Raw genomic sequence first — 15645 nt, 5'->3', positions numbered from 1 at the left:
GTGATAGAGAAACAAACATGAGCTCCAGATTAAGATGACATGGGTTATGGTTAGGTTGTCATGTGTTGCTCCACGTGCAAATGTCACAGAGTTTAAGGTAAATATATAGTTAATGGACCTAATTTCTCGGCCTCCTTGTTGAGCGTGAAGCATATATACATTTTCTGACTATGCAAAATAGTGATGATGCAAAATGATAGTCTTCGTGTTTGAAGGAACGTATTTTGTAAAAAAAAAAAAAATCTGCTGAAGTTAGAATTATTTAGATTAACTGATTAGTTAAAACATCATTATTATTATTATTATTATCATTATTATTATTATTATTTGATGATAACACTAAATCAGTGTATAGTTTAATCTCACTTAATTTATCATGTGCATACCTAAATCTGAGGTTGTGGACACTATCTGAAAACAACTGATGGCTTTTTAAACAAAAAGTCCACATTCAGCCTAGATCAGTTTTTATGACCAGCAAAAATCTGTCTTCTGGCAGCATATTTGAAATGTTTGTAAGGATTTTAGAAACAAAAGAACAGTTGTGTTCTCCGTGTGTCACTTATAATGGTTGATCTCTACACGGAGGAGGTGTAAAATACTCACCGGGGACAACGACCCATGGAACTCAGCCATTCTCAAGATGCTCTCTGGAACTCCCCGCCAGTTAGTATGAACTGAAGAACTCTTGGAGATGCATAATCTGAGAACCAAACACAAACATACTGTCATTCACTTTGGGATGAAAGGACACAGTGGTATGAAAGAGCACTTATGGACATAGTTGACCAGGTGTCAGAAACTGTCCCCACAAATTTGTTAATGTGTTTAGAAGTCAATTTAATAAAAAGAGCAAAGAACGCAAAAAAAAAAGACCCCAGAAGTTTACAGCTGAGAATTAACACCTCCCTGAGAAAATCCAATTATTTTATACAAAAACGTGACACCACAGTCCACATGCAGCATCAGTGGATGAAAAACTTACCAGATAACGCGATCACAGAAGGGGCTTTCGTTACAGGACTCGATTTATCCACATGATAGATACCAGTGGGAGCCTCCATCGTGGCCAAAAAAGCAGAGGTAATGAATACTGACATAGCAGAGGCTGGCCAACTCAGGATGAAGGTAACAGAAGTTCTCTCCGGTGGTAAAAAAAAAAAAAAAAAAAACTCCTCCACTCTCACAACCCAGGAAAGACAGGCAGGAACACCACATGTGCCGAAAGTATAAGAAAATGTAAAGCTGTTCTCAATGCATCAGCAGAAATAACTGAACTCCTCTGAGGCAGCAAGACCTACAAGCCTCTGATTTATCACTGAATCTGTTCTGTCAGTTTTCAAACAAAAATGAGCATTTTCATGTCACATACCTTGAAGAATTTTGATTTTTTTTTTTTGCTTTCTTTAAATCAAATGACAATAAATCAATCATCACCACTGGTTCCTGGCTCTTGGTCCAACTCCTTAGGAAACTTTAAGGAGCCTTTCTGCTGATTATTTTCTCATTCTATTTATCTGTTAATTCGAAAGTAATCACCATCGGTTAATGTGATGGAAATTTGATCACTGATATTATCACTGACTGCCTAGGAAGTAGCTGAGCATACCGCGAATCCTCAAAACTAATTCAAACTAGTTAAGTCAATTTCCTACATGTTTGAAATATTTCAGGGTTTAACATCTAAAAATCCAAACCTTGTTTCCCACTCAGACGGTTGAATGTCTCCATCTCTCTGTCTGTTTTGCTGGTGTGCTTCCAGCAAAAAAAAAAATGTCACAAGCCCTGTTGTAAAGCCATCTGTATGGCTGTGATTTAGTGAATGATGAATGAAGTCAGTCTTAAGGGTTCTTCAGTTTGTTAATATAGCAGGGAGTAAATGGAACCGATCTAATTAGCGAATAATAAGAGCGTCAGTATTCCTTTTTATGACTGTATATCATCTATGAAGACTAATAAAACAAGTCAGACATAAAGGCCTCAGGGATCAATGGTCTTCTGTTTCTGAACTCATATCAAACATTAATTATATTCATGGCACAGCAAGCAATGGGAAAGCTGGAGTTACTGTTACTGAGTTACTGTTGAATAGGATATGTCTTTTGATTCTCGTATAAATCATGTCTGCAGGACAGTGTTGTTTCACATGAGCAATAGTACAACGACCAAACTGTAGACTCAAAGTACCGCAACAAGTTTGTCCAAATTAAGTGGTGAATTCAACATTTTCTTACTGCAGATTCACAGTAGAACCACCCCTTAGTTGTGCATCTATAGACTCAAACAACTGCAGAACATCAGATGGCACCCTAAGAATCTCCCCTCAGCTGCCTGTCATTAACTAACACTCAGAGAGTGTTTCTGATCTGCGGTTGCTGCCCTAACCAACCTACCCAGTGTTTATAGCTTGTTGTTGTTGTAGCCTTTCACCGACATCTCAAGGTAGGAGGTTGCCCTCTCTGAGTTTGGCTCTGCCATGAATTCCTCTCCCCAGCTATGTCCCAAGTGTTAGCTCGAAAGAAGTTGTTGGGTTTCCTTCCTGAGGTAAGTGGAAGATAGTGAATGGATGGGTTTTTCCGCTACGCAAAGTGTCCCCGGATGACTTTCAGGAACATTTACAAAACGACTAAAACAATTGTTTGAGAACGCAGTTAGTTGCTGCATCCACAACGACAAGTCAACACTCATACAAATCGTATGTGATCAAGATCCAGAGACATTACCTCCTTCTCGGGGCCTGAGCTTATTTGACATGGACTGCAGCAAATCAGGAAATTGTCCAGTGGTCAAACAAATCCATCCATCCATCCATCCACCCATCCATCCATCCATCCATCCACCCACCCACCCATCCATCCATCTATTCTTCAAACCCATTTTATCTGGTCAACAGTTGCAAGGGGCTGGATTCTGGACCCCCCCCATACCATGTGTGAACACACATGCAGTAACTCCCACGACCACTAGAGGTTCCATTATTTTCAAACGCATGTATGACCAAAGGTCCCATGGGGAGGTGTTTAGCCAGAGAGGTCTGCCTCATTTGCCACGTTATGATAAAAAAAAAAAAAGCCACACAGAAGGACCCAAACTGACGAGCAGTTGAAATCTTATATCAAGGAAGAATGTGAAAGCAACTTATTTGAGACATGTTGCTGGCATCAAATTCAAAAGAGTAACACTAAAGCTTCAAATAATACGAAAAAACGACACTGCGTCCGTGTAATTTAGTATTGCAAACCTGTTTATTGACCTGGGTTCATATGTTGAGAAATTACGATCAATCCAAGTAAACATTTAAAAAAATCTCAAAATAACAGCATGATCTGACAAAATGTTTCATTTACACACAAATTTCATTCAATTTTTTTTAATGGCTCACTGAATATTAACACTGTGTGCCTTTTTATCCAAAACTCAACACATAACTGACAATAGAATTATTTTCACCACCACGACAGCTCAGTTGTTTCTGAGTGAGAATTGAGTTTACAGTCTGAAACACCAGAATAACAGTTCAGAGTTCATGAGTGACGTAAAAAAAAGGACAGAAACTACCAGTGGAAGTTGTCGAGCAGCCAGAATTATTCTAACGGCCAGAAACTTAAGTCAACAGACTGAAATTGTATTTATTTATGGAAACAAATAGACTAATTAATCTCACCACGTGGTCTGTTTAACAGCTAATCTGGACATTTTGAACATTTCACACGACCTTCCTCAGCAGATGGAGTCAGAGGTGTATTCACAATCAAATTTCGCCTTTTGTGAGCAAAGACAGACACGCTGCTCTTCATGCTGAGGCTGAGTGTTCATTCTTTTGGTGATGTCGTTCGTCAACAACAAGTTTTTCTTTTGTTAAACTTCTTGTTTTGAGGGCAGCTGAAAAGTAAAAACAGTTGGCAGGTGTGCCAGCAACAGACCAGCAGGTACTCCCTGTTTCACACGGCCGACTGGGTCTCGCTGCACACATAGATGTTGCTGGGCCTCACTCGTCTGTGGCTCCTGCCTGGCACTCTGGGACACAGTCTGCAGCTTTTAGGAATGAACTCCCGACAGGCCTCCCTGAACTTTCGGATCCTCCAGCAGTAGATGACGGGGTTAAAGACCGTCTTCAAGTAGCTAAGCCACAGAGCTCCTATGCTTATGGGGTAGAAGACGGAGCTGTAGTAGAACTGCCGGCTGAACACAGCCAGCAGGCTGACCACTGTGTGAGGCAACCAGCACACAGAGAAGCCGACAAAGAGGATGAGGATGGTAGTGAAGGCTCGGGTTTTGAAGCTCATGTCCACCTTGATCTGAGGTGGCCGCTGCAGCCCAGTGAGTCTCATTTTGCTGACTTGGTTGAGGGCTGGCAGGCAGGAATGCTCACTGGTGTGGTTGTGGATGCGCAGGGTGTTGCGGCGCACCGTGTTGAGGATGCACATGTAGGAGTACAACATGACAGCGAATGGCACAAAGAAAACCGCTACAGCCAAGAGAACTGTGTATCCACGGTCTGCCACAGACTCACTGTATCCCAGCACACACTGCGGCGCCCAGGCACCGCCGATACCTGCCGCACCCGACCTCCAGCCGACGACGGACGGCAGGGACACACACAGGCTCAACACCCAGGAACCTGCGATCAGCAGCTTAGCTCTATGTGGGGTCAGCTTGTCCTGCCGCTGCACAATTATGAGGAAGCGGTCCACGCTAATTATGAGGAGGATGGACACCCCCTCAAGGACAAACAGCCAGTATAGCATGATGGAGGCTCGGCAGAAGCCACTCCCAAAGGTCCAGTCAGCGGTGGCCACGGTGACGGCAGTGAAGGGCATGCAGAGCAGAGAGAGCATGATGTCAGAGAAGGCCAACGTGGCGAGGAGGAGATTGATGGCAGAGCGCATGGCGGGTTTCTGGTAAACAATCAGACACACAATTGCATTGCCAAGGAAACCGATAGTAATCATGAAGATCATTATGGCTGCCAGGGTCACATGCAGAGTAACTGATATGAGAGGAGTCGCAGCTTCAGATGGGAGGCTTTCTGCAGCTTCCTCTACACCTGGCTCCATGAAGTCACACTCCTCCAGCAGGCTTTCATTACAAAAAGCCATAGCAGCTCCAATTAAGCAATAACAGCCCAAGCGAAGGTGAACACATTTGACTATTGTGGTGGTGGTGAACACGTTAAGACGTTTTCCAACAGCTGGTGTTCCATGGCAATACCTGAAACAGAGAGACAGAAAAATCCTTATCAAGGCAGTTTGCGGAACTGAATAAACAATATTGAAAACACAAGTTCATGTCTGACAAGGTATACATTCAAAGATTCTAATGGATGATGGGGATGTAAATTCGCAGTGCAAGGCATTTAATGTTCCGTCTGTCTCTTAAGAAGCTGTGATAAACATGTCATACTCATAGAAAAAAAAAATCATGTTTGTCTCATCAGAGAGCCAGGAGGAGTTCAGCAGCTTTCTGAATGATTAGTCAGTAATAACTGCAAATATGAGAGGAGGAATGACGTTCATATGATGCTGAAGGAGTTATATAAAACCATGGGACACACCACACTGAGAGCGGCAGCCACACAGAGCAGAGACGTGCTGCTCACTTGGCTCAGAGAGGTTGATGATTAACAGCCAAGCTGTAGTGTTTCACATATGACTGGGAACACACTCATATACCGCACCAAGGGTGTAGTCAGCTGTCAGCTTAGCACACTCGGCCCTGATAAATACTTGAGATGATCATGCAACTTTGTTCAGAAGCATCTTGTCCACGGCAGCACTCGAGGATCAGATGCAGTCCTGCAAGGTGGGCAATGGTGACCCAGTTACTGCCCGTGATGTTCTGTGTGTGGTGTGTTGTTTACTTACAGCGTAATCTAACAGGTTTTGGGAGTAGGCGCTCCGAAAGGCAATGCCTCTGCCAGGGCGCTCCATCAGAAGCAGCTAAATGGAGGTCAGCTATCAGGTCAAACTCTCTTTTGATAAAATAAGATTTAAAAAAAAAAAAGGTTTATGGCCACAGTGACTGTGTTTGTCACTGTCATATCACTGTCGTATATGACATTTCCGACTAAAGTGCCGAAATCTTGGAGGTCAATCGCATCTTATGACGTTATCGCAAAAACAAAAACTGGGCCACAGACACAGGTGAGGGAAACCGATTCCTTCAGTGACTGTAGACACATTCTAGCACAAGACCCCTTTTTAAGCCACTGCATAGTGATGCTGGCTGTTGCCATGGCAACAGGGTCATCAGTTCCATGGCAACAAGCAGCCCTTACTCTCATCCTACCTCTCTGTGCAAAGCGTCTTTGACAAAATGTTCTTTTTACCGCAGGATTTGCTTGTTGGAACCGTCGATCGCGTTAAGACTAGCTCTGAAAACAAAATTCAGAGGGCGGGCGATGACCAGATAAGTATGGTTGTCTTGTTGTTATTTCAGGTCACAAAAATTTCAGGTGTGGTCGGTAAGGCGGGATTTGACAGTGCAACAACAGAGCAATCTGCAGCCTGATAAGATCTAAATAATAGTCATGAATTCGTATGATGAAAACAGACTGAGTTGGGCCTCTTAATATCCTCGTTTTCACGTAGACTACAGGAACTGTGCCATTTTAGATTTGGCACACACACATTCTCACTGTGCTGAATATTCATCTTTTGCATCCATCTTCTTGCAGAGCTCCAAGCACAGAGCTTGTACAGCGCGTCCTCACGTTTATCACCTGTGTTCCTCTGCCGATCACTGGCCGCTGCTCCCTGAACCTGTCTGCTCCCCTGCAGCACATCTGCAGGAATCACGGCAGACAAAATGCCCGTCCGCTGCCTGAGCGTCGAGAGACAGAATAATCGAATACATCGTTCCCTCTCAATCAGACAGGATCACACTTACCTCGACTGCTAGACTTGATCCCGGGTTTTAAGTCTCGTGGAGACGTTCAGCTCGGTTACTGTGTCCTTTCTACTGAGCATGCTGAGGTCTTTCTAAAACATCTCACTTTGAACATTTCTCTGCCCGTATCGATTGCCCTCGTGCCGCCTGTGGGTGATGCTGACGCCAGAGGAGCAGGTGGTCTCCGATTTAAAGGAGCAGTGAGGCAGAAGAATAATCATCCTTGTTCATGTTTGCGTTGTTACATAAACTGTTGATCAACAGGTGATCAGATGCACATTTGATATGAGCCTACACCCCCTGATTGCACAATTTCGATAAAATGTCGTAATTAAGAATGTAGTAATTATTCTACAGAGAATTATCTTTCCTGTTGCTGTTCAGTATATACAAGCTAAATGAGGGTCGTTTCCTTTTTTTTCTATCAAAAAATGGCCTGAAGAGCAGGAAAATATTTACAGCTGCTTGACTTAAGTATTAGAAAGTTGCGATGATTTATAAAGCATAGGCCTAAGCCTGTATGCGCATTAGTATGTTTGAGGACACAAAATCAATTTAGTCTTGAAAGCCATATAAATCGCAATCAGTTATAGATAAAGTAAAAAGAATAATGATATAACAGTTGCCATAGAAAGTTACATATAAAAACAGACATATATAGTGTGACATATTGACATATATACGCCCATAAAAATATATTTATGTATGTATATATATAGGCCTATATATATATAGGATTTTGTCCAGAAGATGGCAGCATTATCCTCCATATGATCTGGTGCAGCGCTTGTGATTTGTATGTTCTGGTATTCATGGCTTTCGGCTTTTAGTTCAATTGCACTCACGTTCGCAGTGCTTCTAGAGTGCATGACAGATCAGCAATGACCTCGGGACCAGAGTGTCTCAATGTATTGGTTAATGTGTGCAACTTAATCCTTCAAACTTTGAAACAATATTGATCAAATGCTGACAAATTTGCAAAACAGCATCTACTGAGACGGGTTTTGCACATGCAATTCAGACCTACCCGTTTTTGTCTAACGTGGCACACCCGACACGTTCATGCAGACACAGCTACATTCACACTCTTAGCATGCGGGCTGATATTATTTTCATGGGCATGCTTGTCTAAATTGGCATCATGCCAATGTGCTGAACATGCCCATCAAACGAGTTCCACTCCAGCGGTCGAGCACATGCATGCTCGTCACGTTCAGTGGCAGCCACACAACAAGCTTGCTGGGAAGAGAATTCATTTCCCTGTCCATTTTTCCACAGATGTTTGCTTTAATTTCTTCCTGATTGAGAGACTTCGGCAGCGACTCCATCAATCACCCAAAAAGCAAACATAGGAAAAGTGAAAATATTCCCCTCTAAATGAGAATATTCAGAGGAGAGGTGAGAACCCACCCAAGATACAATATTGACTGAGCCATGTTCAGCCAGATGTGTTACATTTAGAGAGGAAAAGTCAGACATTTGAATACCCTCACATGCAAACAGAAGACGTCAAATGTGAATTTTGAATCTTTTATTCATGCATCCCAGTGCCTCTGATTCCAGGTAAGTTACCAGCCTCATGGGTCTTTGTTACACTGAGGAGGCCAGGGTGTGTTAATCAGTGTTAGACGTAGTGGTTAACCAATCTCTGCCTTGTGAAAATAATTAACACTGAGCAATGGGGAATGATAATGTGCAAACTGCAGTGAAACAGTTGTGGATTCGAACTTTGCTGCTGTCAAACGTTTACTTGGAATGACAAAGGTGTGTGTGCCGGTTGTACGTGTGGCTGTGCTCAGACTGTGAGACACAAACAACAAGCATTAAAGGAGGGATTAATTGTGTAGTAATTACTTTATGTTAAGTGCCTCTGAACAAGGCTTTAAGAGCAATTATGAGCAATTATATTAGTAGTTACAACTAGAAGGAGGTAATAACATCCTCAGTGTGCAACTGCAATCATCCCACGGCTCAGAGATGCAGGAAACAATACTCTTTATGGTGAATGACGCTAAATTTGAGCTGAACGTGCAAGCACACTTTGCTTTCTGACTTGAATTGTGCACCTTGATGCGAGCTGAGCTGTTTCTGTTGATGAGGACCCTGGGCGTTCTGTATCATCATCAGCTCGTACCTCCAGATCCCCACATTGATATTCAGTGCAGACGATGCGCATCATGTGATGACAAAAACCCCTTTAAACGTCGCTTATCCCCCAATTCCAGCCTTATCTCCCATCTTTACATCGCTAAGCTTTGAGGGGATCACTCTGCAAACCTGAAAGCTTATATTCTACCTCGATTTTCATCTTGCAGCTCAGTGGGAATACATCATGTCAAGAGTCAGTTATTGATGATGACAGTGAGCAGGGGCACCACCTGTCACCAGTTATTGTGATTGTGCTGTGGCAGCTAAGAGAATTCCGCGTATGAATGTTAACTTAACTATTGTATAACTTCATTTAAAAAGTCACCCGGGACTATATGTGTGGAGGTAAATAGAGGTCTGTTTTAGGTCGGGGTTTTGAGCAAATCCAAACTAGTTTGTAATGAATGAATCCTCACGTACAAATGTAAAAGGGAGATGAAATCACATTCAAAACACAAAACAGCACTAGTGGCTTTGACAAGTTTTTTTTTTTTACAACACAACTAAATTTAGAGAAGATTAATAAATAACACAAGAAAATATTTCAGTGTACGACACCAGAGCAGAAAACACAGCAGCATTTGACACAACAGTGTTGGACAAAGCGGCTTCATTTAACAAAACATAATGAAACAGTGTTGTGTTTTTTAAATATATGACTTGGGAAATTGTGCCATGTGTGAAAATTTGTTGCTGAAAACTGTATCTTTTCTGTTCTGATTTCATGCATCTGGAATGTTGTTCTTGGCGTTCCATGCTGTGCCGTCTCTGTTTTTGATGTTGTGTTCCGTTCTGTTGGTGTGCTGCTCTCGGGCTGGTTGTGTATTTTGCCCGGGCTTTGATTTAAAGGATGCAAAGTGAGAAAACACACACCGTGAAGGCTTTGTGCTGAGTGCTCGTACGGTCGAGGTGAGATTTATGAGCAGTTTAATCATGAATCGTTCAAGGTGAAAGTGTTGCCAAAATCATGCGTGTCGGTAACCCGTTTGGCAATGCACAACGCAAGATGCAACTGGAGTAATAACAAAAAAAAAAATGTGTAACATTTTCAGTAAAGCATTAACTTCCTGGTTTGTGTTTACTCTCTGGCATTCTGTCTGATTTATCAGCAGCTACTGTCGCAGCAGACCTTTGACCTTCCTTGTAGTTTCCCTGCAACTGTGTCGTCTCAGTGGCTTTGCCCCTTTGGCTTTAGTAACTGCATGGCATCAGATTTCTAACATCAGCTCACGTGTGTGTATGTAGCTGCTTGCATGTATCACTGTGTGTCTGCAGCAGAGGCAGAGAGAAAAAAAACGTCGACTGTTTTTCAGAGCTCCGTCCTGAGCGTCTCACTGCCTATCTGCCAAACCCATCATCTGTGGCAAAAGATCCGCTGCTGCCTGGTGTCACTCCATCTCGCTGTCACCTTGGCAACCGCTGCTGAGGTGAACTGCCATCTGGGATTGCCGACCTCCGCTGGCTGCGTTCCATCAAGCTGCAGTCCATAGCCCTGCAACAGTGGCTGCACTGATAAGCAGCATATAACAGATAAATGCATATGCAAACCCCATAAACAGGCTCATGTAATTAGTACAGTCAGTCTTGATGGGGTCAGCATAGCATAAACGAAAACATGACGATTTCATTTATACTAATATTGTCGGCTACTTACAATTGATAATGGAATTTGTTTAACATGAGGTCAGTAAAGAAAGATTTTGACAATTAATCTGATTTAGGGTGCATTTTTTTAATCCTCTGGGCACCTGCTAATGTTTCAATATTTTATATAAAAAGACAAAAATAGTGACAATGCCTGGCATGATGTCCCTCCACTGATTACCTGATACGATCTGAAGGTGTTATTAACAGAAAAGCCCTGACACATTTTAAAGAAGACATGCCTTCAGGACTCCCTTGTACAGTTTAAATGTGAGACCGCCAATGTGTTGTGTCTGATACTCGTGAAAGACACCTATTATTGTGCTGGCAGGCAGAGCCTTGTGATTTTTGGATGTCCATTAAAAGCAGCGGCGTACATTTTCAGTATTTCACAGAAGCAAGTGCAAAGTGATATGAAAATGAAACTGTGAGTGTGAGTGTGTGTGCGTGTCGAGCAGCCTCAAAATGAAAGTCATCTGGTACCATAACGCAATTTTTTATGTCAAATTTATTAAATAATCAGTCTTCAAGAAAATAAACACGGTGGAAAAAAATAAATAGTCCAAATTATCACACAAGAATACACAGCAGAGTTGTACATCAACTTGATGGAAAGTTTGCTAATTAGAAAAGATGCTCATCTACAGAGAAAACTACAATATTGGAATATTTGTAAATCACTTGTTGACCACAAACTGTGTCACAACAGAAATCCACAGCCACACAACACACATGAGAAACACTTTTGAATGGATATAAATTATTGCTGGCTATAAAAAACAAACAAACACATACAACAAAACCAACTAAAAAGAATGTAATTTTGAATAAAGCCAATAAATAACCGTCTTTCATTTCGGCTTCAGCCCAGTCTGACATATGACACATGAAATTTTGCAGCATTAAAAGGGAACTTTTATTTCTACAGGACAGAGATTTGGAAAGAACTTTTTCTATTTTAACAACTTGGCTTTGTGGACTCTGAAAATGCTTTTCAGAGGTTGTAATCTCTTGGTCACCGAATAGTGTCTTTAAAGGACTTTTAACTTCTGTGCAGATTTCAGTTTAGCTTGAAATACATCTTCAAATACCCAAGGATGCATAACGGTTGACATTTGTTCCGATCTGAAATAAACACATCGAATAAGCACTGTCCTCATGTAGGGTGGAAAATGTTAAGAAATTAAATTTTAAAAAAGTTCCCAGACAATCTGGTCAATAAGGGACATGTCTATCTAAAAATGTTCAGATGTTCCTGCCAGTCCGTCTGTTTGGGTTCATTTCACGTGTCGCTGTACATCCTCTTGCACTCTAGTGAAGGGGACGGCGTGTCAGGTCCCATGCTGCCCACCTGTGAATATGCGTCCTCGGGGGTGCGCGGGAGTCCAGGCGGCGTCATGCGCTTCTCTTTCTGCCTGCGGTTGCAGAACCAGACCCTGACCACCTCCTTCTCCAGTTGCAGAGTGTCCGCCAGAGAATTGATCTCCTGTGCGGAGGGTTTGGGACACTTGAGGAAGTGGCTCTCCAAGGCGCCTTTTACGCTCACCTCGATGGATGTGCGCTTTTTCCTCTTCCTGCCCTGGGTGGCGATCTTATCGATGCTGGTTGGGCTCCCGGTCGTGGAATCGGCCTCTTCCAGCCATTTGTTGAGCAGAGGTTTAAGCTTGCACATGTTCTTAAAGCTCAGCTGAAGCGCCTCGAACCTGCAGATGGTGGTTTGTGAAAACACGTTGCCGTACAGAGTGCCTAAAGCCAAGCCCACGTCTGCCTGGGTGAAGCCGAGTTTGATCCGCCGCTGTTTGAACTGTTTGGCGAAATGCTCCAAGTCATCGGACGTCGGGGTGTCCTCGTCTGAGTGCGAATCGTGGCCCACCCCTTGATGTTGGTGATGGTGCGTGTGGTGGTTATGGTGGTGGTTATGGTGGTGATGATGATGGCTTCCGTGATCCAGCTCAGGGGATTCCCCGCGCACCAGCCCCGAGTGCATGAGGCTTTGTCCGGTGTGTGAGCTCAGCATCCCGTTGACTGTAAATCCGCCGGGCTGAGAATAAATGAGGGGCTGTTGCTGCTGCTGCCCCTCAGTGATGCTGATGTGCGCTGAGGAAGTGCCTCCCCAACTTCCCGGGTGCGTCTGGTGGGGTCCCAGATGTGGGGACCTGTGGTGCAAAGCTGAGCCCGAGTGAAGGTCATCCCTGACGGTGTTTCTCTTCACCTCCTGCGGCTGGGAACTGGGGGGCCACGGGGAGCCGGTCTCTGCTGCTGCCGCTGCGGCCGCAGCGGCCGCGGCTGCTGCGTGAGGCAACGATGTCACCCACTGGTGGGCATGGCTAAGCATGTGTCCCCCGTTGCTTGCCACCATGGTTCCATGCATGAAGTCACTCTGCACCATCTTAACCGAAGGGTCCCCTCTGTATCCACCGGACACCGTGGTCACGGCCGTGCTGCCCGGCTGCATGCCGCCACCTCTCCGATCAGAGTGAACAACCGGGCCAGATAAAATCCTGCTGCTGGCGAGGTATGGACTTGAGGTTGCTGCTGCCATCCCCCAAAGCATATATCTTGAGATGTTTCTCTCTCTTCTGGAGTTTGTTTGAAGTACAGCTTTGCTCTAATCCATTTTTTTCCCCAATTAAAAAAGAAGTGTCAAATCACTCCACAGAGGCTTATATGGTGGTTTGAGGAGAAGAGTGAGTTGTTGGAACCTGCGCGAGAAAGCACTCTTCTTTACGCACTCCTGTGCGGCAAAATGATATAGTTTTGGAACTTTTTCTTTGTCCCGGGAGCTCCGCTGTACGTAATCCACTTATGAGAAGAAAAAGGGAAAAGAAAAGAAAAAACCCTGTTTGATCCGTGTCAAACTAAAACAGCTTGCTTGTCTGTTTTCTTCTCTGGTATCAACGTTTTGAAGGAAATGAAATATTTCTAACAAAACCTGTGAAGCCTCTGCGGTCCACTCAATTGTTTCGCTCACTACATCTGCTCGATCCGGCGTGTCTTCTACGGAGCGAAGGTGACAAGCGCGAGTTTACGTTGTGCCAAGGCTGCCTTTTCCTCACCCATCGCCGTCCAATTACAATAGAAAGGCTCTGCAGGGCTTCCGCTGATTGGACGCACGACCGGAGCGGAGTTGGTGCGTCTTGGAGTTGGCGCACACAGAGTTCTTCCTGCGGGTGGAAAACAAAGCAAGAATTTGCTCACAAATACAATAGAATAACAAATTCAATAGAAACAGAATAACCTGTGTGTTCAATGATGCTCTAAGGATGAACTATGTTTGGGGGGGGGGGGTTACAACAAATCCTAGCAAAACAATAGTTTTAATATTATTATCATTATCATTCATCATAATTATCATTAATATTATTATTAGGCTATTATTTAAAACATCTAACCAACTCTGGAAAGTAAGCCACAATGCTAGACAAAAATATAGAAATAAATGTTTGAAAAAACATGTGGTGACTGTGTTTATCCAATTTACCCATTCGGAGCGGTTGAGTCCTGAATCAAAGCCACTTAGATGGCCTTTGGGAACACAAGGGGTTTGAACGCCTCTTGCATCTCAATGGGTTCCCCTTTTCACATGAAAACGGAGAGGCCACAGTTGCGTGACGCGCGCACTGGAGGGCAACACACAAAAAAACTTCCACGGGTTCGATTTTTCCACCCTGAAAAACACAAACTGCCGGGACGTTTCCACGCTCGGTCAGTTTATGGATGGACCGTTTAATAAACGTGTCGTGGGGAATTTTCTACCACGGCTTTGCCTCGCTTTTACGGGCCTTAAGAGAGTGAGAGGCACCGACTGAGACACATGGAGTTCTGTGTGCTGAGCAGACAGCCAGGTGCGGTCTTGTCAGCTTGCTGCTAATTTATGTTTTTCAGCGGATTTATCCTGGATCTTGCCCAAAAGGTGAAAGATAAATAGACTCAAATCCTTCTCCCCCCAAGTGAGACCATTAACACAACATTGAAATTCACTTTACAGTCATTATGTTCATCTCAGCAATTATGTTCCGAATTGCCTTTAGTCTTATCCGATTATGGGATAAATTAAATACGAAAAAATATGAAAATAGAACAACCCCCCAAAATAAAAACTTGTCAACAAATGTAGCCGAAATATGTCATACTGGTTAGGCTGTTTGGAGTTCTAAAACTTTGAGGTCAACCAATCAGTGCTTAATGCAACAACTGAGGGAATTTTAAGTTTTTTTTTTTTTCTAAAATAAACTGCTGAACATTTCTGAAATCAACTGGTTGAGTGCATTCCACAACATCCATTCAAAAGTCCTGTTATTTGAGGGCAGAAAAATAGGGCCATAACAGCGTAGACTACACACTCTCTCATAACTTCACTCTCAAGAAGAGACCATAAGATGTATGATAGTTTGCCCAACAAATTGCTTTCAAGAAAGTATATAATAGGATGTATTTAAACGCCTGTATGAGCTGCTTTACAGTTTAAACCCTGTGGTGGCATGCAGGATTTTAAAGTACACACTAATTTTAGACACAGTCTTCAACCACTACTTCATGGTAATATGCAGTTTGTCAAGAGTCTATATGTTGGAACTTGTGGCTTTAGCCATCGTTGTTCAATTATTAACAGAGGCCTTAAAAGAGTTCTTTATGAGTAAACTGGCAAGAACACTGTGTGGTTTGCATGGTACCAAACCCTTCAGATTGGTTTCTTTTCGGACAGGATGAAACATGTGCAAGGGCAAGTAAAGGAGTCTTTATACAAATCCAAGTGAGCAGTTGTAAATGTTTATCATCTGTAACGACCGGGATGGAATAAAAACCTTGTCAAACTGTTCCTTATAGCGGTCCTTCCAGCTAAATTGCATTTTTTTTTTTTCTCATTGCTAAACACATTTCTTGAAATTATGCCACCATTTCAAATGCCTCTGGACACAAATCCATATCTGCGAACTCAACTCCAAAGCTTCAAGTTTAAAAACA

General features: G+C 43.1%; 2 protein-coding genes across 2 annotated transcripts; both read right to left on the bottom strand.

Moving 5' to 3' along the window:
* Positions 1–3246: 3246 nt before the first annotated feature.
* gpr45 (G protein-coupled receptor 45) lies at positions 3247–7042 on the bottom strand. Its single transcript, XM_075479372.1, has 2 exons — positions 6889–7042; positions 3247–5211 (listed from the first exon to the last, which is right to left on the bottom strand). Exon 2 carries the CDS (start codon positions 5097–5099, stop codon positions 3942–3944), a length of 1158 nt encoding a protein of 385 aa, XP_075335487.1. The 5' UTR covers positions 5100–5211; positions 6889–7042; the 3' UTR covers positions 3247–3941.
* Positions 7043–11206: 4164 nt separating this feature from the next.
* Positions 11207–13705, bottom strand: pou3f3a (POU class 3 homeobox 3a). Its single transcript, XM_075479371.1, has one exon. The coding sequence runs from the start codon at positions 13232–13234 to the stop codon at positions 11963–11965; it is 1272 nt and encodes a 423-aa protein (XP_075335486.1). The 5' UTR covers positions 13235–13705; the 3' UTR covers positions 11207–11962.
* Between the last annotated feature and the right edge of the window lie 1940 nt (positions 13706–15645).

Source organism: Odontesthes bonariensis, chromosome 12, assembly GCF_027942865.1.
Source record: "Odontesthes bonariensis isolate fOdoBon6 chromosome 12, fOdoBon6.hap1, whole genome shotgun sequence".
Classification (NCBI taxonomy): domain Eukaryota; kingdom Metazoa; phylum Chordata; class Actinopteri; order Atheriniformes; family Atherinopsidae; genus Odontesthes; species Odontesthes bonariensis.
The sequence above is the reverse complement of the archived record's forward strand: the minus strand, read 5'-3'. Positions and strand labels throughout refer to the sequence as shown.